The 25,985-nt window shown below is 46.2% G+C and overlaps 1 protein-coding gene across 1 annotated transcript in view; it reads right to left on the bottom strand.

The window, feature by feature from the left end:
• The window catches only part of CCDC3 (coiled-coil domain containing 3), a 73,081-nt gene extending 47,098 nt beyond the window's left edge, over window positions 1-25,983 (bottom strand). The window contains exons 1-2 of the mRNA XM_019543696.1: window positions 25,607-25,983; window positions 22,952-23,126 (exon numbers count right to left, since the gene is read on the bottom strand). Of these exons, the coding sequence (XP_019399241.1) occupies window positions 22,952-23,126; window positions 25,607-25,983 (552 nt within the window). The remainder of the gene's footprint in view (window positions 1-22,951; window positions 23,127-25,606) is intronic.
• Between the last annotated feature and the right edge of the window lie 2 nt (window positions 25,984-25,985).

The following is a 25,985-nucleotide window of genomic DNA, read 5'->3' as shown; positions in this document are numbered from 1 at the left end:
ACATGATCCTTCAGTGAAAACTGATGTTGCTTTCACATCTACAGATCCTAAATACAACTTTCACTGAAGACCCACCCAGAAATGTCACTATATTGAGCCAAAAACTCTACATGCCAGTTATAAACAATATAAACATATGTTAAACATGTAAACATATATGTTAAACATATAAACATAATATAAACATGTATTTTAACTGCTCATCGGGACAGGTCTTCCCAGAACCTTCTGATCTCTCCTGGGGATCAAGCCAGTATTATTTCCTGTGCCTGAAGAAGACCACTCCCAATCCAGGCCTTCACATCCTTCCACAATGGGAGTCTGTTGCACAAACATACACATCCCTTGTCTGGTGTGCAGTACTGATACTCACACACCCCATGAGCAAATAGAGGCAGCCAGGGGACCAGCACAGGTCCAGTAGAAATGGTTGGGTGCTGCACTTCGGCTCCTGCCATTCCTCACATAAGCATAAGGAGCCCATGTAAGTGTATCGGGCACTACTTCAAGTCCTGGACTGTAGTAGCCAAGATGCTCTGCAGAATTCCTCCTGTCTTGCGTGCTTGGCCAGGCACTGAGTACTGGATTTCCTCTGAAGGCCTAATTCTGTTCCTCTAAAAGGTAGCAGGATCATGCCCTTATCTTAGCTTCACATAAGTGGAACTGCTAGGTGCTGTAGATGCCTTCTATCAGATGTCTCATCTGACTTGAAAGCAATTCGTTTTCAATTTCAAGCTTCCTAGAAACCCAGCAACATGCACATGACTCTAAGAAAATTCTGGAGGTGTGCTCTGCACCAGATTACTAACGTTCTTTTCCTAGAATGCATGTTTGAATTCAAAGGGTTTTAAAATGCAAACCTTCAAGAAGTTTATTGTTGGAGCTTCTGGGGAATACTACATTTGACCTCTCTTACTACTGAAATCCTTTTTTTTTTTTTTTCATTCAAAAAACCCTTTCTTTACCCCAAAACCACTTCTTTGAGACAATTAATGCATCAAATGCATGGGGAAAAATGTTCCAAATCTCTTTAACCTGAACCGTCCATGGCCTGTAGAATACAGTTGGGTCTCCTTTAGACAAGGAGTCCTGAAATCAATTATGAGGTCATGAAACTGGCTACGAAGGAGGCCATTTTCTCATGACGGTTCCACACAGTGCTTCACTGGAAAGTTGTTTTTGGTCACTGCTCCAAGGGTTTATTATTACTTCCATCTCTTTCACTCAGTTTTCTCTGGATGCAGAGACTGCTATCTTTTGATAAACTATTGGTAACATGTGTGTTTTGTTGTTCTTTTTTTACAAAGCCATCTTTAAATGCTTTTAATTTTATTGATATATTTTGCACCGTTTCCTAAATTATTCTGTAATTGACTGCAAGTATTAGAAACAAGCTCTTGAATTTAGTAACACAAGGAATTACTTTAAAGTAATTTAGAAGACGGGATTTAAATCCACAAAATAAAAAACAACATCTTATAAGCATGTAGAAACTCGCATCCAAAAGGCTTTACAAGTTATACGATAAATGATCCAAAAGGCCTTACAAGCTATAAGCTAAATTCAGACCACCTGTTCCACAGATGTACATGCATGGAAAGAGGAAGACAAGCAGGGGTGCAGTTTGTACACCCACATCTGCTTTTCCCAAATCCACCAAACTCATATTCCCCAGGTCTCCTGATTCCCAACCCTGGGAAGAAACAGGGCAAAGATCAGAGTCAAAAGGTTTTAGTACAGATACCTGGGACTCTGTCAGCTCAACCCTACTAAATTCATTTCTTGCCTCAAATAAATCCACATAGAGCTGTAGTTGGATCAGGATACGAACTTGTTTTATCACTACAGTATTACTATAAAGTGGTCTCTGCCCAAAAGTTCATGAGGATCTGATTTTGAATACTATAAGGTTCCATTAAAATTCAGTCATGACCAGGGTGAAATGCAGGAGCTTTTTAGACTAGCAGTCCTATACTACAGTGATAGGAACACTGTACAACCTTATTCTTTAGATACGCAATGAAGAACACTACATCAAGTCATCAGTGCTGGATTAATTTAGTTACAATGAGAGGACTGCTTCTATTTGAATAGAGCTCAGACGTTTGACTATTCCCCTTGCCTTTGTGAAGACAAAGTATCCTATACATTTAAAATCTTGATTTAAGAGGTCTTCTAGTAGCCTTTTTGGCTCAGAAACTCCAGTTGCATCCTGGGACAGTAAGTTCAAATCAGAAATGCCACCTAGATGTGGACGGACATAACTGTAAGCCATTTCCAAAAGGCGAAGAGGCTAGCCATCTGTGTGTTCTGATTTAGCGGTTAGGTCTGTCTGCTAAGTGTCTTAAACCAGTATAAATTTAAACCAAAAGTGGAACAGTTGCAGTGTACTTGTTACACCTGTTCATACCCTTCAGATAATAAGCTAACACTGCCACTTCATCCCATACAATATGTCCCTCCAGCATATCACAATCAAATCCTGCTACCTAATCACCTCCAGCAAAAGTAATTTATTTATTTATGTCGCAAGGGTTTTGTATTCATGGTACTGAAGATCTCTGCTTTGCACCTTGTCTCTATACAAATGCAACTGCATATAGGTGGGAGCATACTAAAAATAAACTTAGCTTGCAGGGGTGTCAAGCATCTGGCCCACCAACCACATCTGGCCATGCAGCTGTTCTATCTGTGCCCCCCCCACCCCCCAGGCTACCTATAGCCCACCCGAATTTAAGGGTCGTGATGGGAGGCCCAACCTGCCAAAGACTCTGTGACCCCCAAAGCCCTGTTTGACACGAAGGCAGCAGCATGAGGGCTGAAACAGCCCCAGTTTTCCTCCAACCACTTCACCTTTCCTCAGTGCCACAGCCCTACCTCCTCGGCCACCAGCTGCATGCTCTTGCTGGAGCCAGAGTTGCAGCCATGGCACACAACACATGGCTGCAGCAGCTCTGACTCTGGCAAGGGGCATGTAGCTGCATGCCCTGTACCCGAGCCAGAGCTGTAGCCACCTCCACATGCCCCTGGTCAGAAATAGAGTTATTGCTGCCGCCACCACCTCTGCCACCACATTCTCTGCAGTGGAGCTGGAGCTGCAGCCATCACCGCTGTCACCTCATGCCCTGGGCTGGATCCAACCCACAAGGAGCCCCACTGTCTGGATACAGCCCACACTACAAGGTGAATTTGAAACCCCTGATCTACAGTAGCATGTGCCAAGGTGGTAAAACAGCAAAGGGGACATATATTCAAGGCTGTGTTAATGCACCACTGCAAGATCACTGCACAGGCAGAGAAACTGAAAATGCTGCAAAATTGCAAACTAGTAATTCTGATTTCTCCTTGCAACTCTTGGTGTCTACATGAAATGGACTGGCAATCCGAGTGCACAGCTTCAGGGACAGTCCCAACTAGCACTTCTGAAAGGAGATTAAGCTGACAATGACCCAGAGCCAACCTTGGCCCTGAGTCTCCTGGATTCAAGGGCTTAAGTCCCATCATAAAATTAGAGCTGTGCTTCTAAGAAGCCAAATAAGATTCAAAGTCACCGCTTGAAGCTGGGGGACTCCTGGGTGAGTTGGCCTGAGAAAGGAGCAGCCATCTGAAGGCACGCTGAGTTGCTCCATGGTGACCCCTACTCTAGCCTACTGGCTTTATATAGCCTCTGCCACTATAACACAACCTTCTTTCAGGCTCTCAGCAAACAACTGATAACATTCAACCCCTCCCTCGATTCTTCATCTTGTATTGCAGCACAGAGGAGCTCTGCCTCCCTGAACCTCCCCCCTCTGATACCCTAACTGTGGTACAAAAAAGGCCCCCTCTCCCCCATCCACATCTCCAGAGGAGCCAACGAGCTACTGACGTTTTATGAATGTCAATAATACACAGCATATAAATGGTTAAACACGATGTTCACACTGGCCCCTAAAACTGCAATCATTTTTGTATTATGCTTAAAGCCAAGTATGTGCATAAATATCTGCAGGATGAGGGTTCATTTACAGATTTAGATCTTGTACGGCTCTGCGAGCAGACTTCTGCCCTTAATGAAAAATTTTAGAGAAAATTACTAAAGCGCCATTACCTAATATATCGTTCAAAGAAAGGCAGGGAGGGAACCAAATGTTGCAGTGTTTGTCTTTCCTCTCCTATTTCCTGTTTCAAAAATAGGAAATACCGTAAATACCAAGATAAATGTAACTACTGCGGCATGGCAAACATTGCTTTGGTAGTGGTAACAACTGTAGGATTTTTCCCTCTCCGACTCTTGTGATAAGGAGCAGAAACCAACGCTAAGGTTGATTCTAAAGCACGCAAAAGACTCCTGCAATTCCCATATGGATGCCGTGTGTTTGGGATTTTTAATCCCTTAACTATCTTGACAACATGGCAGATGGAGCTTGCGCCTCCATATCCTTTACATCTGTAAAATGTTTTTGGAGCAGAGATCATTTATAATGGGTGGGATGCATTCCAGTGGCTGCAGAATGCCACTAACTTGGACGCATTAGGACTTTTCACATCAGTATTTCACCAGCTTTTTGCGCTTGCTTAAATATAGGAGAGTTTTGTGCAGAATATATTTTTGAACAATTTATACCGAAACAGGCAAGGTTTAAGGATAAAATATTGTTTCCTGGATTTATTTAATCTCCGGTTTGCACTTTTAGAAACAAAACCAAGGAGCACATTTATCTGCCTGTACTTTGAAATGTATCCTTTTTTTAAAATAGAAGGCAGAACCAAATACAGCTTTAAGGGAAGGATGATGCAGTACTCACTCAGGCAAAATGCCCATTGAGGACTGGGCCAGAAATGTGTAAAACGGCAGAAACACAATCCATCGATGTTAGTGACACACCTTCCCTGAAGTCTTCTTCAGCAATTATTTATTTCAAATTCACAGTCTTTCCCTAACATTTTTGTTCATGTATAATGCAACTGTGGCCGTCTGCATTGCTCAGGGGACTGGCAGTGGGTTTTAGAGATATTTCCTTTTCGGAAGTCTATTTAAATCCAGCATCCAGCTCACAGAGGTACTGTGTGCATGCTGTTCACCTCAGGCCATGTCAGTGACATCTCCCTGCCAACCCCAGGACCAACACCAAGAACAAGCTGCACCCTTTGCAGTTTTTCTATGCCTACCAAAGCCTGGGAATTAGACAGCATATACAGCTAAAGGCTGTCCTGAGCGTGCACCCAGCACCAATGTCTCTTGAGTGGACAGGTCATTATTCCTGTCAACCTTTAGGACAAAGGATTGAACAGGACATGGGAGACTGAACTATCCCCTCTCAACTTGTGATAGTCCTTTTAGGATCACAGATTTTAAAACCAGAAGGAAGCTCTATGACAATCTACTCTGTCTTCACGTGTAGACAAGTGACAGTGCTTCACCCCAAAGCTGTAACGGGAGTTATTTTTCCTTTTGAGGTAAGGAACAAAAATAAATCTTTTGGAAAGGCCTTGCACTTTGGTTTAAAGGTTCTCGGCTAATGGTGAATGTAGCAGATCCCTTGTTAAGTTCTGCTAGGGTTTGGTTACCCTGGTTATAAAAAAGAATTGTCCTTAATTTCCCATTTGCAGGCTTCAAAATTTGCCCATTGGCTGCTGTTAGGTTTCTGTGCACCACATTAACAAGTTCCCTGATGACTGATGCCCTCTCCCAGCACCTGCACACAGAGAAAATGCTTACGTTGCCTACATACCTTCTCAATAAGCCCAGAAGATTGCCCTCCTTAGGTTTCTCATTGTAAGCTATGCCTCCTGGACCCTGACTAATCTTTTCATCTCTTCTCACCATCCTCCACCCAACCCTGAGGTTTTCAAAGGCTGGACACTAAGATTGCATACTGGATTCCAGCTGTGCTCTTACCAGTGCCATATACAGAAGCTACAGAAATGCTTCACTCCGCATCTCCCTAAATACAGGCCAAAGACCTTGGCACTTTCCGATAGGTAGGGAACAGCTTGTCTGTTCTGTGAATAAGGAGGGGACTTCGAGTAGATAACAGTGTGTTCGTGTTTCAAACCACATCAAAGAGGTCTCCTTTCCCCATTTGACACGAAAGATTTTGGATTTGTAATATATAGATTTCTAAGAATATCCAATTGACCTTGGTACAAAATGTGCCTTCATTCTGAATTTTCATTTTTAACCTTCTTTGCCAGATACTATTCACGTAGGTCATTAGCTGAACTTTCCCACAAAAAACACATAATCAAAAATTGTGAGAAAAGCGATTATGCTCAGATCTTATGTACCTTCCCCCCTTCTCCCCCCTTAAAGCCCAACAAACTAACTTGATTTGGAAGAGATCCACAGGGAGCACAAACAAAACCCACAATTTTCTTAAATTCTGTAATATTTTCAAGGTGCTTTGAAGATAAAGCTACATGAAGTGCTAAGTTATTCTTATGCCCTACTTTTCCTCCAGACCTGAAACACAGCAGGAACAGTTCCTCTTGCAGTTCTTTGAATTTGGTGGTTTCAGACTGATCTCAGAAACAAAGAGATGCCAAAAGCAGACATCAACTGCATGTCTCCAGATCTCAAAGAATGGTTACATTTAGTTCGGTTTGAGTTTGGGATTCAGCCATAGCCTTTTATTTGCTCTGCATGGTCTCCCATTTGTTTTCTATAGATGAATCCCGAAGACTTGAACTGATACTGGTATTTCCACCCCTTCTTTCATTCGTTTTAAAGATTCTAGGTAGTAATCTCTAAAAACACAAAAACAGTACAAGGATGGGAGGGAACAGCAAGAGTCATCACATCAGATGCAAAAAGCATCTGGAAGGATAGGAGAAGAACCCAGCTACTATCAGGCAGTAACAAACACACACAAACTGTACTCGGACTTCCCAGAAATTTGCTGCCCTATTTTGTCATTTTTCATTATTTCTTGCATCCTTTTACTGTGATCTGCATTTCCAGAGGCAGATGAAGTAGCCAAGCCTCTGGAATTATGTGACTTCTTCTGACAGAGCACAATAGGGAAAGGAAATTACTTAGGATGAATTTGGAAAAGCTGTTCGCTCATGAAGGGAGGCCAGGCCTTTAAAAGGTTTCGCCTGTAGCTTCCATTACAGATCCAAGCTGCTGCCACTGCCTTCGAGCCAAGCTGGCTTGCAACCGGTGAAAATAAATGTCAGAATGCATAGAAGAGGATAAAATACGTCTCAGGTTGAAAGATCTCCTCTCCCTTCAGCCACAACAGCTGATCAGGTTACAGGTGATGTTACAGGTGTCCCGTTTGCCAGCTGCCATCTGGGTGATGGAAGTGGTTGTTTTTAATAAGCATTGAGTTTTGGGGGGGTAAGGGGTGTTGTATTTCACAGGTGGGTCAGGACACAGGGAGAAAGAAAAACAGCAGGAAGAAAATAGTCGTTTCATCAGGATCCACGTTGAGCGCAGCCAATCACCGAACAAATGGTTGCAGTCTCCCTCTGGTAAGTGGACAGGGCTTGTACTGATAGCTATTGATTTTTTGTATGGGATAGGATTTGACCTTGGAGTGTCCACGTTGTGCTATAGAAATCATCCTTTCCTATTGTTCAGAAATATGATGCAGTTGTTCTTCGCACAAGAACACCTACTTGGGTTACAGATTGTAAGGACCACACAGAAGCTTGGTGGCCTTTGGGAGCAAGCTTGATGACAAAGATTTTGCAGAGAAATCTTCAGCCATAGTCGGCTGAAGTTAAGCAAGAATGCAGGGTGGGGTGGCACCTTATAGACTAACTAGTTCCTTGAAAAAACAGCCACTAGCTGGCCCTGCCATAGCGGTAATATGCAAGCTTCACACTGGAAATCTTCCTTCCCCAAGCTCCTGCACCGCGTCCGTGAGAGTTGCAGGACACGGGGCTCACTGTCAATACTGTGGGCAGATGAAGAGTTGGGCATTCATCCACTTTCCTTTCCTCCCTTTCTATGTTTTTGCAGCTCTGCCTCCGTTTTCCATTCCAGCTGTAGGCAGAAGCCCTGGAGTATATCCCTTCTACATCGGTTCCCATCAGCATTCATCACCGCAACATCTGAGCACCATCCAACAGAATATTAAGTGGCACGACTGACATAGTATTGTTTCCCTCAAAGGTTCAGAAATCATGAGGCAGACCTCAAGAAAGTCTCTACTAGGTCAAAAATCGTAAGGGAAATTTTGCTTCACAGAGAAAATTAAACTGTGTGTTTTGGTACTCCTTGATTTTTTTTAAACTTCCCCTGGCACCTCGACGAGTGTGTGTTCATGCGCACATTTGAAAAAAGAGAAGGGATTTGTCTAAACAGTTCTCCCTAGTTTGTAGTAACAAAGGGCTACATGGGACCTGTGGGTCATTAGGTCCAGCGCTTTGCTATTCAGACATGTGAGGTAACGTAATAGACGCTGGCAGGCAACTGGGGCTTTGACTGTAGGAGCTTTCATCCATGCATCTGCTTCCCTTCAATCCTGTCCCATATCTGTTCTGCCCCTACTTCAGCCTCATGCCTACAACACCATGAACTCTTCTTCCCCATCATCCAGGCCTGAGCGGGGTGCTGTCACTGGGTCCCCTTCTTGCTCTTCCATGTAGTGACAGCCAGTGGGGCTCTTCCCAGGCTGAGTATTGCAGGGAGAGAGAGAAACAGGAAAGGAGCAGAGGAGCTGCCCCATTCCTTACAGGAGGGGAGATGGAGACAGGAGTGGAGTTGCTGCTGCTTTCTCTTTCATTTTATCCCTTCTGCCCCGTGAGAACTATTTGGTTCCCGAGATCCACAAAAGAGAGCTCTGCCTGCTTCCCGTGGCACTCCTCACTGGCTGCTCTGCCTCCAGATTAGGGCTTGAATTTGCAGGTGTGGTGCTTCTTTCATCATTGCAAGAGTGGCTCTGCCCCCCCCCGCTCAAGTCCTGCTATTTGTTTGTGGTGAGAACTGGTAACATCGCTGATACCCATCCAGGTGGCTCCCTAATCCCCAGGAGCACAATGCTTCATTTCAGATTTTTTTTTAATCACATATACTTATAACCTCACATCCATACCCTAAAATAAAGGCTCTTGGCTCAACATTTCCCAAGTACAGATAGTGCCAGGCCCCACAAACTATATTCCACTCTCCTGAAGCAGAGGCCCCTCTCCCCCCTGGCTCTCTGAGGCAAATAAAGACATGTCTTCCTGGTAGCAGATATCTCTAAATTGTACCACAGAAGGCAGTTTAGGGAACATCATAGAGTTAGCCCCTTTTAGTTTATTGCCTTCACCTTCCTGCCATTTCAGAGAGATTTTTCATTTCACCCCCTTGGCAGAGAGCAGCTGATGTGTGCCTGGAAAAAGCTGAGACACTGCCTAATTCACTTAACGGACCCCTGATCCAAACACATATACTAGTGCCAAATCCATTCTGGATGGGAGCCACAGCAGCACCGCCGTGACTTGCACAGAGCCAGCTCCGAAGATGACTTAGAAACATTTTGGAGGGAACGATAGGGTGTTTGAATCCTTTACCAGTACCATCGCACTTCCCAGTCTCTAAGTATAGAGACGTGAGCCCACTGCTAATGGCAGCTTCCCTGCATATTGTGGTTGTGCAACCAGAAGTCACTCTGTAAACACGGATAGTGGTAGTGGTAGCAATTCACAGCCTGCTGGCCTCCTGTGGGGATGGGATAGAGCAGATATCATCGTGCCAAAAGCCCCTGAATGATATAATGTGCTTGGCAGAACTTGCTTAAAGTGTGTCTCCAAGTAATTAAAAGCAGCCTTAAAAGCAATCAGTGTCCTTATTCATCTCTGGTTTAAATGGGATCCTATTTAACCCTTTGGAGACAGTGAACATGTATATGCAGATATGCCCACATATGTGCACATATTCACCCACATGCACACCTAACTAATTAGTTATCAGCAACCATCAGCCTCTTTCCAGCCACTCATGTGCATGGCACAGCCCCTCAGCTGTGTTGTACTGAGCTACTTGCTCCTCTTTAAGAAAACGTTTCCTTCTTCCAAGAGATGTAGATCAACCTCATTTTTTCAGTTAAAAAATAACTGTTGGCAAGCTCTGTGCATGTCTGAGGTGAGTTGCTCCCTTATCACTACAACCATTTTCTTTTCTCCCAGACACTTCCCTACCATGCGTGACCTACCTCACTTGTAACAGAAAACTTAAAATCAGGAGCATCAAGCATATGGTCTGCAGGCTGGATCTAGCTGGGAGAAGCAGGTTATTCAGCCCACAAGGCTTTTTGCCATGGATGGCTGCAGCCAAGAAGTTAATATCGCTGCCCATCAATGCAGCTGACCGAGCTGCAATATCAGTACAACCAGCACCCAAAGAGTTAACATCTTTGCAAAATCTAGTGGTTTTGGTCATGGCTGATGAATCAGATCAGTGGTTTTTACTCTCTAGGTGCTGGCCTCACCAACCCTGTGCCTCTGGCAGCTGCAGTGACAGCATTAACTCCTTACCTGCTGGTGCAGACACAGAGGCACCAGCAGCCATGGAGAGAAGCCCAGCAAGCTGGATCCAGAGGCGGGCTGTCCAGCCTGCAAGAAGCCCCATGGTCTGGATCTGGCCCACCAACTCATTTGAGTTGGATGCCCCTGTTTTAAATGTAATGGACTCCTCTTTATATGCAGGGGTCTGAGGTGGGATTTTCAAAAGCACTTAACGATCACTGGGAATTGTGCTCCCAAAGCAGGTAGCTGCTTTTGAAAATCCCACCTAGTGAAGTTCTTTCTACATGGTAAAATACCCAGAATACTTCTGGGTGCTGTCAGGGGTGGATCCAGAAGGGCTGCAGTGGCACAGGCACACCCCCCTGACAGACCACACCATGCCAACAGCATCTTTAAGTCCCTGAATCAGGTAATAATCCCTCTCTGCTTCTTCTCCATGCTCAGCAGAACATCCCCTCTCCTCCCATTCCCCTCGCCTGTGCTTGCCACTACCACTGTCCCTGCTGTCTCTGACTGCTTTGGGGGCCAGGGGAGCTCCAGAGCAGCTCCACCCAGGCTGCACAGGGACCTAGGTTCAGCCTGGGCCAGCAACAAGCAGCGGCAGTGGGCAGGTTCCCCCTCTCTGCCCAGTTACCCCAGGTTCTCCCCACCAGCCTGGAGTCAGGCTCAGGGAGGGGGAACCCTGCTGCTGCCACTGCTCTTGTCCCCAGCTGTGCCCAGCTCTTTGCACAACTTGGTTGGAGCAAGGAAGAAGCAGCTCTGGAGCTCCCTTCACCCCTGGGGCAGCCAGAAGCAGCAGCAGCAGAGGACAAGAGATGGGGGAAATGGGAGGGGAGGATCGAGAAGGGGAGGAGAGGGTTGCTGAGGATGAAGGGGAAAGCAGGGGATACCAAGAGCAAGGGTGGGGGATGCATCTTACCTGACTCAGGGACTTCAAAAAAAAAAACCTCGCCAGCTTCTGTTCCCACAGCTTAGTCTGCCTGCCCCAGGGCGGTGGGGGCTGGAGCCGGCAGCAGGGGTGCAGCCACCCCTGCACACAGGTCACTGCTCACACCCCCACCGTTACACAATCCTGGATCCGCCTATAGGTGCTATAATTATAATGCTGAAAGGGATGTGTCCTCCCACAAATGAAGGATGATTTTGTGCCCTTTGATGCTCCTTCTGCTTTGTATTTCTACAGCACATATGCGAGGAAAATGAACCTCTAATTGGAAACCAAAGAGACCCTAGGAGCATTGATTTCCTCCGTTTGTGGAAGATTGCGGCAGAAATCAGTGTCACCCCCACAAAGAAAAATCCCATGACGTCACCCAAATCTGTCAACTGTCTCGTTTTTGAGGCTTATCCCGATGCTGGCCAGCAGTTGCCCATTTCCTTCTAATATTGCTTACATGTACTTCAGTTCAACGCAGGTCATAGGGCTGGGCACAGCATCTCCGTGATGGATCATTAGGAAGGAAAACCAAACCACTGCAATAACTAGAGAATTAATACAAGCCATGGTTCAGATTAAAAAAATGCATGCATTTGCACTGCATGCTGCTGGGCTAACTGGGCAGAGTCCCAGCCTGCAAGGGGCTGGAGGGAGTGGGAGGAGGGCGGGTGGGGGTGCCACGTGCATGTGTATGTGCATGGCTGCCAGGCAGCCTAGAGAACAGCTCCCACAGGTAAGAGGGGGGGCGGGGAATTGAGGTTCCCAGAGGGAGGGAGGGAGGGAGGGAGCTGGGCAGGGCTGGGGCTGGTGCCCAGCCAGGTGTTGCATGGGGGCTTGGGGCCCGCAGCAGCTGCCACCTCCTGCCAGGGGCAGGGGGCTGCAGACCCAGGTCCCTGGCCCCATAGCCCTGGCAGCTGGAAGTGTCAGGGGGGGAGTGAGAAGCGCTAGCAGGGCCAATGGGGCTGTGGTGGGGGGGGTGAGTGAGGGGCCTTTCATTTTAATCATGGACTTTGGAGTCTTCCTCGGAGAATTTGTGATTTTTTTTTTTTTAAATCAGAGAATTTGCAATTTTTTTGTCACGGAAAACCAGGATCCCTGCTTATAACACAGAATGATAGATCTATTTAATTATTTGCTCACACGTTACAGGCCCTTCCTGCTGCCAGTGTAACTGATTTTTTCTAGCATGAGGATCATCTATGACTAATACAGACATCCTCCCCCGCTGATGGATTAATGCCTCGCTTATTCTTTGTCATTACCATAGCTAGGGAGGGACAAGCAGGACACAAGCCCTGAGCACTGACTAGGAGGGGGTGTCAGAATTACCTAACCCCCCATGAGACTTTGCCACAGGGGCAGACCTGCACTGCCCCAGGAGCCCCCAGGCAACGTACCCGGAGGGGCAGGAGGTGAGTGGAGCAAGAAGAATGGCACTCTCTTCCCCTCCCTCTGGGAGCCTTTCCCAGAGCAGGCATTGCCCTGCACCCAATACATGTGCATCAGGGGAGGAGGAGAGAGGAAGCAAATGGGGCACCTGGGTTAGCTCATACGGAGCCCAGTGCTGCCACAGGAGCAGAGACAACCACAGAATCATAGAAAATAAGGTTTGGCAGGGACCTCAGGAGGTCACACCTAGTCCAAGCCCCTGCTCAGAGCAGGACCAGCCCCAACTAGATAATCCCGCCAAAGCTTTGTCTAGCTGGGTTTTGAAAACCTCCAAGGATGGAGCTCCCACTGCCTCTCTGGGTAACCTGTTCCAGTGTTTTACTATGCTCCTAGTGAGAAAACTCTTCCTAATATCTAACCTGAACTTCCCGTACTGCAACTTAAGATCATTGCTCCTTCTTCTGTCATTTGCCACCACTGAGAACAATCCAGCTCCATCCTCTTTGCAACCCCCCTGCAAGTAGTTGAAGGCTGCTATTCAGTCTCCTCTTCTCTAAACTAAATAAGCCCAGTTCCCCCAGTCTTTCCTCAGAAGTCATGCCCCCCGGCCCCCTCACCATTTTTGTCACTCGCCGCCAGACTCTCTCCAATTTGTCCACATCCTTTTTGTAGTGGGGGGCCCAAAACTGAACCAATGCTCCAGATGTGGCCTCACCAGTGCTGAGTAGAGGGGAATAATCAGCTCCCTTGACCTGCTGGCAACACACCTACCACTGCAGCCCAGTATGCCATTAGCCTTCTTGGTAACAAGGGCACACCACTGGCTCATATTCAGCTTACTGTCCACTGTAACCCCCAGGTCCTTTTCTGCAGAGCTGCTGCCCAGCCAGTCAGCCCCTGGCCTGTACCAGAGCATGGGATTCTCCCATCCTAAGTGCAGGACTTTGTACTTGTCTTTGTTGAACCTCATGAGATTTCTTTTGGCCCCATCCTCCAATTTGTCTAGGTCACTCTGAATCCTAGCCCCACCCTTCAGTGTATCTACTATTCCCCTTAGCTTGGTGATGCTGGTATATTAGCAGCAGCCGCCTTCCCCCCTTGGGTCTACAGTGCTCAGCCATGCCCTGGTCCCAGGCACTCAATGAGCTCGCTACACCTTTGTAGTGGCATTATTGCCACTAGCATCCTCTTTCATGGACCACGACAGGCTGTTTTGTGCTAGGTGCTGTACGAGCACAGAATAAAAAAAAATGTGTTAAAAGAGCCAACCAGCAGCCTTTATACTGGCAATAACGAGAACAGCTGCTTCACATATGGACATTAATGTAACACATTTGTTTAAAACTGACGTGAATTTCCAGCACCATCCAGCTTCCTCAGCCAGGTCAGGGCTAAATCAGATGATCTCTACATAGTACCTATGTGTCTTTCTTTCCCCCCTAAGCCAATACTAAACTAAGAGCATTAGGAGGTGTTAGGGGGCAAACGGTGCTGATGAAAGGGAGCTCTTTTGCAGGAGGCAGTTTCTGGTTTTGGCAAGAGAAGGTGTGACCACAATACTACCAGTCTACCTTTGCTTTTCAACTTCCAGCCTGCATCCTTCCTACCAAACTGTCCTGCAGTTTCAGCTGACAGAGATGTTGTCCATCAGTCGCAGCCCAGAGGTATGCAGCTGCCATGTCCCACTGAAGAGGAACTGGCATTCTCTGACAGTGGAAGTGATTGTGTACCTATTTCAGAGGGGCATTTATTACGAGACACCATTAACACTTTGAAAGCAATTCGAGACCTTCAGCTGGAAAGAGACAAGCTGCGTCTCTCCTGTGCAGTATTTTTAAACTCGCGCTGTGGCTCAGATGCATGGAGAGGAATGTGCATGTCTGAGAAGAACAGAGACAGAGACCCGACCCCACAGCTGCAGCACGTCATGGCAAATCAAAGGGCTATGGCTACAAAGCATTTACTGCTTCTCCGCCCTGCTTGAATGGCAGGAGCTGCATAGCTAGCTTAACAGCTGAGCGCTGTTACAGAGCTATGCCTCATCCCCACTACAAATGAAGGCAATAGGTGTTTCATGCTGGTTCCTTTTTCCCAAGAAAACCCCAGCCTCTCTAAGAAAGCACCTTGCTTCCCCAGCACTACTTGGGTTCGTTGATTAAGCAGACACAGGAACTTGCATATGGTTTCATATTTATGAAATGGGTTGAGTTCTCAGCACGCATGCTATTAAAAAGCCTTCAAGACTGACCTTTCCAGTTTACAAAGACTGGGTTTATACCTGACAGAGCATTCCCTAGGCACGCGGAAGACCCAGGTCTAAACTCACGCACAGGCTTGGCCATAACGTGGTCAACCCCAGAGCTTGCCATGTCAAGGCAGAAACACTGGAGAGCAGACCTCGCGTTCACAGAATAGTGTTCACAGAAAACATGCCCTCGGTTAGCCCTGTCCCCATCTCGTAAACTTTATCACAGAGCCTGGCAAATGACTACCTTCTTGACAGACTGGCTTCCACAGCCACCTGGGCTCCTTAAAAGCACAATGATTGTCCATGCCCGATCAACTACTTCCATCTTTTTCCAGCTCTGATCCTTGTAGGGAACAGAAGCTACCAGCTTGGAGTTTATTATAAACTCTCCAAAAGACAACCCTCAGTGCTACAAAGCTGACGGATGCAATATTTAACTCCACATCAGATGCATGTTGAAGGATTTAACCAGACAGGAAGAGAAAAGGTAAGGGGGAAATACCCAGGCCTTCACTTGGGCTGGACTTGAATCCAAATCCTGGTTTTAGGAGATAAAAAGACCTCCATCAAGGTTGGAGAGAGGGAAACTCTGACCTCAGAGCCTGGGGCCTCCATCTCCGTAAAAGAGAGCCAGCTTCTAACTGGTTATTTATCCAACAATGTGAGAGAGGCTTTCAGGTTTGGCTTCATTAGTGAAACAGCTGATACTGATTAATGAGCAGTACAAAATAAAATTCTGTAGCCACCTACTCATCAGCAGCAATGGGCCAGAGCCAGGTTCTCGGTAGCATGCATTGTGCAGTGCTCCTACTAACTGTTTCATTTATTAAAAAATTATGCTTTTAGGTCTCACAGTCGGGAGAAATGCTTCTGAAGGTGAGCTACTGCCTTACTCTCCCACAGAGTCTGAAGAGAGACTGCTAGATGCACAGAAACAAGCAGTCAAATCCAACTGTGGTATAAATCCACAAATGGATGAATCCAAGGATTGATTTGACTCTATGGCACTGAGAGGTGGGTGCATGTTGTCCTTCCTCATTGTATGCCATGAGTGAAAATTCCTGATTAGTACATCAACATTTACTATTTTAAATGGAAAGCCTAAAATAACTCCTTTGATCTGACCCCTGTTATGGTGATCTACTGTCTAGGAGGACATTGTGGTAAGATCATCAGATACCTCTATAGCACCCTGGGGTGTCACTAGAGAGATGGAACCAGAAAAAAAAAATTAACATAGGTGTTTATACACTAATTTATACACTAACTGCCTTTCTTTTAATCACATAGAGAGAGAGTTAATTTATTATCCAAAGAGATCCTTGAAGGTCACTGAGGACATTTCCACCTTGTCTAGAATTTGATTTAAAACCCACCAAAGTTTTAGGAAAAAATACCATTGTTTTCAGTAGGCTTTATATCAAGCCCCAAGTGTTTTAACAGCTTGTTCAGGACAAGTTTAACATCTCTATGTCAGTCCTTTTATGATATGTGTTTGTTCGTTTCTCTGATCTCCAGTGTTTAAAATGGGGAAAAGCTGGCTTGTAAAGAAAGCATCATATGTCAGCAGGCTTTGTTTAGCAGGCTCATGAAGAAAATTAAAGAAAGGTTGAAAAGCTGAGCTATCCAGACCTCCCTCGTAGTGACTCAAGGAGTCGAACCTCAGCAGAGTAATAACAGCTAAACAGAAAGCCATTCATTTAACACACGTGCGGTGGTTTGTTATCCAAGCATCTCGCATCCCTTTGCAGGAGAGGCAAGATTTATTAGCCCCCTTCTGCAGAGGGGGAAACTAAAGAGCATAAAGGTGAATCACATGAAGGCAAAGGCTGGGAAGAGAAATCAAAGCCATTTGGGACTTAGTGGCGACAACCTTACTGGTTCAGGATTTCACCCCAGATCTCCTGACACCCAACTCGGTGCCATCCCATGCACCACTACAGTGAAAGTCCTGAGAGCAAGTTCTAGATCCCAATTTCCACAAACCACTCCAATGCCAGTCAACATACCTATGCAAAACAGAGTATTACTTGGGCCATGCATATGGACATTTGAGCTTGTGTGGTGGAACAGTGGTATTTAGGCACCCACAAATGTCTCTAGACCCACTCAGAGCCACAAGGGTGGGCAGCAATTGGCAAGAACTGGAGATATAACAGGATGCGTTAGCCACTCGGCCGCCAAGCCCTGGGAGAAGCACACACAACTGGCTGATATACAAGGTTTTGTGAGCAACTTTAAAGGAGCTTTGAGCAGTTGAGTTAAACAGATTGCTCTTGGAGGTGGTATCCAGAGCCAAAATTGAGCAGATGAATGTCCTGGCAGCAATATGAGAGCTATTTGGTAAGTTCCTATTAGGTTGCCAGATTTTACCTGCTACTTGATACAGATAGGGCTTGCTCCTCAGAGAGACACAGGAAAACAGGGTAAAAAAGTGGAGATTTTAAGAACTGTAATGAGATTTTGATTGCTTTTTAGTACATAATATTACACACATGAGAGTCTCATTAAAATAAAAAGAAACTATTGCAACTCCAAGATGCCTTTTAGTAGGCAAATATCATAGTCCTCCTGGGAAGAGAGGGAAAAGACCGGTTTCAAACATTTATTTCTTACCACTGTACCTCAAAGGAAAACAGTAGCTTCTGTCAGTGCTTTATTTCCACCTATGCTGGCTCTGAAATTATGACAAACCTGAGCTTGTGGTAACTGCAGCTGAAGGAGAGAAGGGGCCTTTTGATCCCATAGCAGAATGGAGAGAATATAGCGATTTGTTACCAATCCAGTCTCATAACCTAAGCACTGGCCAAAAGCTCTCGCGGGAACCAAATGCATTGTAAACAACTCAGAGGAAACTGGAATGACAGCAGGCAAAGTACAGCAGCAAGCTGGTGCCTTGCAGATCTCCAAACATCACTAAGAGGGAATGCTTTTTGGGAAGAGACTAGAAAAACTTGGAAAATGCTACAGAAAAGATCCCAGGGGTATAGGGTGTAGCTGTGTTGGTCTAAGGACATAGCCAGACAAGGTTCTTTGGGTGAATCTGATATCTTTATTAGACCAAGTTAAATAGTTGGAAAAAAATTTCTAGCAAGCTCAAACTACCATGGATCTTCAGTGTAACACATTGGAGCAAAATGTTGAAAATGTGGGCCTAATTAAAAACCAAGCAGAATGCAGAGGACCAGACTCAAATTGTCCAGCTAGGCACTTCTGTAACATTGTCACCCAACTCCCGCCTGTCTCACATCAACAGCGCTGAATTGACCACCCACCAAAAGGGTGTCACCCACCCAGTAGTCTTGTGCTTACCTCAGTTGCCTGAGACCTGGATTCTAGGCTGCCTGTCACTGAGGACATTTTAACCCAGGTTTCCCACTTCCCAGGGGAATGCCCTAACCCCCAGCCTCCAGATTAGAGGGGGTGAGGGCGTACTCAGTCTCTCCTGTTGAACCTGGGCCAGTGGGAAGACAGAACTGCAAGAATCATGGGGCCACAGGGACCCTGATTCTTTAGCCCAGCGGAGAGGGCACTCCTCTGGGAAGGAGCCCTGGTTGCAGTGCCTTGTTGCACGTTTATTTCTGTTGTACCCAGATGTAAAGTGTGTAACCTGAGCTGGGAAGTGGAAGCAAGAATGGAGGACAAGGTCACCTCTTTCCCAGAGCAGTGCCTTAACCACAAGGCAGGCTCCTTCTTGCTTTGCTTCTTCCACTTTGCTATGTCTTTGTTTCAGAGGTTTCTTGCTCATAGTTTGCCTCCTTCTGCTCACCACCTCCCTCTAAACAGTCTTGAGAAAGAGGTCATTAACTCTCAGCTGAGTCCCAGCTCTGGCCTATAGTACAAGTCTGGCATTGATGCCCATAACACTAATAAACAGTGATGGGATAATTGCCAAGCAAACTCAGTTACTTTCACCAAGTGATTTATATTAATGTAGAGGAGTAAATGTACTGCATTTTACACTGCTGGGAAGAGGAAAGACAGCTATTCACACTTCCTCAATAAACTTTAACAGAGTTTATATATGGATAAGATGGTTTTCTGTGCCAAGTAGTAATATAGACATCCAACCCACCCTTCAGTGGAAGTGTGGATGATCAACAGCAATGATTCACAATAGGACTCAGATTCTCAAGGATCCAACTGAAATGCACCCAGGAGATGTCCCTCAGGATATTAAGAGTGAGATTTCTTTAAATCAGGGGAGTCAAATTCACCCCATGCCCTGGGCCAGATCTGAATTGCAGGACTCGTTGTGGTCCAGATCTCAACTGAGGCACAGAGCAGCTGCTGCAGGACTGAAGGGGCTGATGGTGGCTGCAGTGGGGCTAACAGAAGTAGTGTCAATGGTGGCTGTGGCAGCAGTGGAGCCAGTGGCAGTAGGGCAAGCACCTGCCAGCCAAACAGCGGCTTGTCACGGCAGTCACAGAGGGTCAAGTGGCTGCAGGGCGAGTGGGGTGGTATAGGCACAACCCTTGCTCTCCCTTTTCCTGCTGAGGACAATGTCCAACCGGGGCCCAAGGACTCCAAATTCTGCAGCAGATCACTCCCCGCTTGCCACATCCCCAACTGCTACAGCTTGCTAGTAGCCTGGCTGGTCAGACAGAGCAGGCCTGCAAGCCAAATCTGGCCCACAGGCCGTATGTTGACACCCTGCTTTACCTGGCAATCAGAAAGGCCAGATCTTCCAAAGACATATGAACAGAACCATGCAGGCACAACTGTGACCACTTACCTTACCTAGCAAACACCAGAGATGCACTGCAAATCATGTAAAAACACACATAAGCTATGCAGTGTAATTGTATGTGCATGTCCAGCTTTGAAAGACTGCCTCAAAATGTCCACCCCTGTGACATATCCAAAGACAAAGTGTTGCAAGTGAACAGAGGATTTCAGAAGGCCACTGGAAGGAATGAGTCAGACTCACTCCATTCCAAACCCATCGCAGTCGCACTGGTTTTTGTTTAAACTCACCCCCCGTCTGACGTACCCTTCCATTCTGCAGGCACAGATCTTAGTAATAAAGGGCTATTAACATCTGAACAAAGCATAGTTTGAGCCTCCTTCTATGCTGGTTATTCCAGTGACTTCTAAAAGACCTGACTTGCTATATCTTACTTCCCAGAGAGCCTGATGTTGCATTTAATTGTTTATACCCACCCAAATCAGCTAGCGAGACCCATCTACGCTGAATGACAGGATGAATCTGCAGAATAACTCTGCATCTCCTGATAAAGAAACCAAAGGCCTGATACTGTCACAGGAACAGTCCCATCGAGTTGCCACGCAAAGTCCATTGAAAAGCTTTTTCTTTCAAAGCTGGAAGAACTCTTCATTAAACCTGAAAAGTCCTTTCCAGTGACAGTAACCATACACAAAAAGGCTCGTGGTTTGAAAGGAACCAATGGATGGAAATTGAGCTCAGGTACCGATGGGATGAGAATAACTGAGGCGAGTGTCTGTGGAAGCGAAGAAGCGACACAGGCATCTCCTGAGCTTGTCTGAAAGGGGAAGAAGCAAGAAAGATGCTGAACATTTAAACAGAGCTGTGCAAAATGGGTCAGACACTTTCACAGGAAGGAAATGACATGGAAAAGGAGGGTCTCAGCCCTATCACACAGAGGTAGGAATGAATCCTTCACCTCTCTATACCCCTCCAGCCCCAGCCTGGCTGGGGTGCCCTTCACAAGACTGGTAAACGCTTGAAGGGAGAAGGCAGGAGGAGGGTGGCACCCAGCTGGAAGAAGAAAGCCATTACAAGACCCAAGAGGACTGAGAGCAAAATCAATCTGAATGGGATTTTCCCCCAGTGGTACAGAGGAAACTTTGGCTTTTCTATAACAGAGGGAGGTGGAAAGGAGTCCCAGTGCCTGTCTGACAGACATAATTTATGTACTTGATGTTTCTGCAAGCTGAATTATTTAAAAAAAGAAAAGCTCAGCCCAGACTTGTATAACAAGCAGTCATAACTCCAGTCTAAGCTGCTCACAGCTGCAAAGGGGCAAAGAGCAAAACAGCTGAAACTCACTTTTGATACATTTGTCCCTCTGTTTCCCAGAGCTGCCCTCCAGGGATTTTGCCTTGTGACTTCCATTCAGCTTAATAGGCCAGGTTCACTGCTGGCATCGGTGGGCACTACCTCATCAAAGACAAGTTGATTGGGTGTGATATGGCTAAATAAGTCCTGCTAGGGCATCTGGAAAATTGTGGGGGGAAAGGAGGAGGGGTCTGACCCTCCACTGTATCCAACCACAGTAGCAGCTAGAGGAGGCTGGTGGCTGCTTTTTCGCTTGGGTCTGCCTGGCCTTGGGTCCTCTTAAGATGACTCCCGTGCAATGAGCTAGCAGGGCGCTGCTGTGCCCTACCCCCTGCTTGTTGTTGCCCCACCTGTATCCCAACATGTCCTTTCCTTGCCACAAGGTAGCATTAGGATGGCCAGGACAGGACCCTCCGCTGACAGCTGTATGCCAGCAGAGAGCTCCCAGGAGGTAAGAAGTGGCTTTCAAGGACTGAAGGATCTGCTTTGTCTCTATAGGAAGAGGGCTCAGATTAAATCTCCTCCCCGGTGCCTTCCCTCCTCCAAAACTCACAGCTGGCTTCCAAAGCTTGGGAATTCAGTCCCATTGGGCCCCCGTCAATACCTGAGATGCAAAGGTCTGAGTCGAGGAAGTTCAGACTGGAGTCTGGTTCCAGCTGTTCAAGTTCAACCCCCGAACATGGAGCAAGTAGACAGGCTCCCCTTGGGGAGAAGGAGGATTTATACTCATGCACAGCAAGCCTCAAAGCAGAGCCTTTTTATTGTTTACTTTATTTTATTTTATTTTATTTTTACAGTTTGTAAAAAATTTTCCAGTATTTTACAGGAGCAGCATCTGAGTTAGAGGTGGGCTCAGCACACACTGCTTCTTGTGCCTTGCCATAGGTATGGAAGTGATGCAGCCGGTCCCTGTAGTCATCTGTTTTTAAGATAAGCCATCCTAAAGGTTTGAAAGGAAGAGAGATCCCACGAGCCCTGACTGCTCCTGCCCACCACAAATACAAATCTGAAAATTAGCAAAAAAACCTCTGTAAAAATTCCACCATGTGTTGGCTGCTCTCTTACCCGAGTGAAGTTCCCACTACACCGTACCACTGGCCAGATGGAAAACTGGCAGCTAACCCTTTGCACTCTGGCTGTTAGCCAGCAATGGATGGCCTTCAATTAGCTATTAAGTTCCTACCATTGCTCTCCCAACAAAACCACTGGAGTTGGTTGCAGACAGTACTACCGCATGTAAATACTGATGTTTTGTCGACCTTGTATGAATCCATATGACAGACGGTACAACTGATAACATATGTTCAGTCATTTCTAAGTTGGAAAAGCACTTGGAATTTGCTCGGCTCCTTGGGGAAACCACTCGCTTCATAGAAAAACCACCACTGGTATGAAAATAAAATATTTCAATGGTTTCATTCTATAAGTAAGCAAATATTTAATGAGTCCCCCCTCACCAAAATTGCTACAGAATAAAAGCTGGAATTTATCACACCCTTTCCTCTTATAAAAGCTGAAACCCACCAGAAAAGTATGCATCAGCAGTACATGTATTTGTAGACTTTGTTTGTTGCAAATGTGCTCACCTAAAGTCCAGAGAGACGTAGGTAAGATAGGAGCACTCAGGACAAGCAAGGGTGAGTTAAGCAGCTGGACTATACAGAAGCCTCGGAATCAAACACTGTGCAAAATTTAAGGTCTCCACATTTCACATAAGGCCAAAGTATGGAGTCTGACTCTGGCAAAAAGAGGGACTAAATTATTGTATATGACGTGATCTTCTAGGAAAAAAAGATATCAACTGCAACTGCTGTGCGTTCCACAAACTTGCGAATGTGAATCATTTTTCCCTGCTCGTTTAGTAATAAGATAGGATCGCAGAGGAAAGCCTTACCCTGTTGTCCTCTTGAATCTCCCAATCACTGGAGAGGGTGAGGACATGCTGTGCCTGAGAGCAGTTGGAAAACTGGAAGAGGCTGGAAAACATCCTTCTGTTCTCCTGTGTGTCTGGAAATATTGCTTCCTGGAAATTTACTCCATGGGGAAGGAGGTTATAATTATCATCCATTCTGAAACAAAAATAAGACAAGACAGCTAATGTAACAATGTTTTATTTCCCGTACAGGTCGCAATTCATGCCCTTTGCTAAGCAGGGTGCTGCCTAAATGGATTACAATGGGTGACAGGAGATTCCTTGGCTCATTTAAGTTGGCATTGCTCCATGACATCAGCTTTCATGCCAGCATTTACATCAGTGAGGATCTGCCCCAGAGGGTGCAATCCTGCACTGAATACCATACAAATAGATCCTTGCACTCATACAGACCTCAAAAGGTCCCTCAAGCTGGAGGATCCCAGAGCTCACTACAGTACCAGAGGTATAGTCTGGGATGACCTTACATTTTGGGCACTGTTCTCAATTTAGTATACTATACTCTAAATTTCTTGCCAAGCTTCCAGATACCCCAGACTTTAAGCACAATTTAGATGAGTAGAGAAATAGCAAATGTAAACTCAGGTTTACAAATATTGCTATCAATGAAGTATCAGACACCAGCAAAGCACATATCGTTACACTTCTCTGCCCCACACGTAAGTACAGTATATCCTGAGTGTTCCTAATATATTAACAAATATTTTTTGATTGAAAGGTCATCCTGATGGCTTTATTCCCATATTGTGGTTGATTATCCTCATTCTTTCAAGGAGCCTAAAATATGGATTTGGCAGATCCAAGAGAAATCTGTTGTGTAAATATTTGGGGATCACTGCTAAAACAACATGCCAAACTTTTGAGAGAACAGACGGGTATCCATCCAGTTGGTTAAACTGACCAGAACCGATGCTGCGTAGAGCAAAATAAATGGAGAATGAACTGCACACCGTAGTTACTGAACAGCAACTCAGCACAAGTCCCTTGCTCAGGGATGTCAAAAGGTTTCAACTGCTGCATCTTTACACAATGAAAGACATGATCATGGTCTGCAAGTGTGCAAGGCTGTTTTAAAAAGTTCCTGCCACACACTGATGAACTCAAAGTAGCAATAAGATGGCAACAGATGCCATCTGGGGAGGTTTTTAGTTTTCTTTTGATTTCTTTTTATTTTTCTTCTTTTTATTTTATATCCCGACTCTTAAAACGGATATAGGAAAAAAGTGCTTTCGCCATGGCTTGTTTTAAAAAAAGATAACTGGATTGCTAGCAAGAATGCTTGAAAAAAGTTATATAGCCTATCTCAAGTCAGAAGAAAAACAGCACCACGCTCAGTTCTAAACTAAACCCACCAGAAAACACACTGACGTACAACTTTACAGACTCTGCGTTTATCGTGACATGATCTTCATGATGCATTTATCATCCTCACCCTTCAGCTGGCTCTCTGTACAGCACTTCAGATTAGAACAGCTGTCCCAAATGATTACATGCACAGAAAGAGGTCATTATCAAACCTTAAAACAAATTCAGGTCCAGTCAACAACTAGTTACAACAATTCTCTTCAGCGATGAGTGGTATGATGCATGTTTCCCTTCTTCTTGCAAGCATAAAGCTTTACAGTGGTGTCAAAGTGATGCTGTAGCTGTGATGGTCCAGAAATTATGCAAGAGGCAAATATTTCTGAGGGTGCTCTCTTTTACTGGACCAATGATGTAGCTGGGATAAAGTTAGACAAGCTTTTGCACATGAGACCTGAAGAAGAAGGTCTCACATTTGAAAGTTTGTCTAACTTTGTCCCAGCTACATTGCTGGTCCAATAACCGTCAGACAAGGTTTCAAATACGAGACGTTCTTCCTCAGGTCTCACATCGAAGCTTGTCTAACTTTTACTGGACCAACAACGTAGCTGGGATAAAGTTAGACAAGCTCCCAAATCTAAGACTTTTTTCCCCAGGTCTCACGTTCAAAAGCTTGTCTAATGTTTACTGGACCAACAGCGTAGCTGGAATAAAGTTAGACAAGTTCCTAAATCTAAGATTTTATTCTGCAGGTCTCATGCTCAAAAGCTGGTCTAACTTTTACTGGACTAACAGCGTAGTTGGGATAAAGTTAGACAAACTTTTGAACGCAAGGCCTGAGGAAGAAAGTCTTAGCCTCAAAAGCGTGTCTAACTTTATCCCAGTTATACCGTTGATCCAATAAAAGATACCGCCCTAAGAAACCCTTGCCTCTTGCATAAAACTTGATACCCTCCCCCCGCATCTCACCTAAATCTTGATACAGATTTCCAAGCAGCTCATCATGTTCATTTCTCTTTATAGCCCCCTCTAAGAAAGCACCAGCATCACCTTTCCCTGGAAACCCGCACTGGAAGGACACGTGCATGAATCCAGACCCAGGCCTGCTCCCTCGGACGATCGAGACGACGGGAGGCACACCCGATCCCTTGTGTGCAATCATGGCACTTGGAGGTCTCTCACTTCACAGAGAAAGTGTCCGTCCTGTCCGGAGGTGCCCTCCAGCCCCACGTCCGACCTGCAGCTCCCCTGCCCCGGGCAAGGGGCAGGGAAAGCGCCATCCCAGGCACCGCTCGCTGCCCCGCGGGGACTCACCGGAGGAAGAAGAAGTAGGAGTAGCCCTGCATGACGGTGTGCGAGTGGCAGGAGAAGTAGCCCAGGCCCGTGAGGTTGAGGCGGGAGCCAGCGGGCACCTCCAGCATGCTGCCCCACGCCTGGTCGCACAGCATCTCGATCTCGGCCGCGTAGAAGAGCCCGTCCTGGCCGTGCCACGGCAGGTAGTTGTAGGCGCTGTACGGCTCCGGGTGCAGCGCCAGCACCTTGGCGTACACGATGATCTCGGCCAGCTCCGCGCGGCAGCTCTCGCTCAGCGGCCTCCAGTCCGAGGGCAGCTGGCAGCCCAGGACCGGCCCGAGGCTGAGCAGCACCAGCACCGGCACCGGCACCGGCACCGGCGGCGAGGGCGGCGGCATGC

Source organism: Crocodylus porosus, unplaced genomic scaffold (genome assembly GCF_001723895.1).
Source record: "Crocodylus porosus isolate Cpor-Errol unplaced genomic scaffold, CroPor_comp1, whole genome shotgun sequence".
Classification (NCBI taxonomy): Eukaryota; Metazoa; Chordata; order Crocodylia; family Crocodylidae; genus Crocodylus; species Crocodylus porosus.
This window is presented reverse-complemented; position numbering and strand designations above follow the sequence as displayed.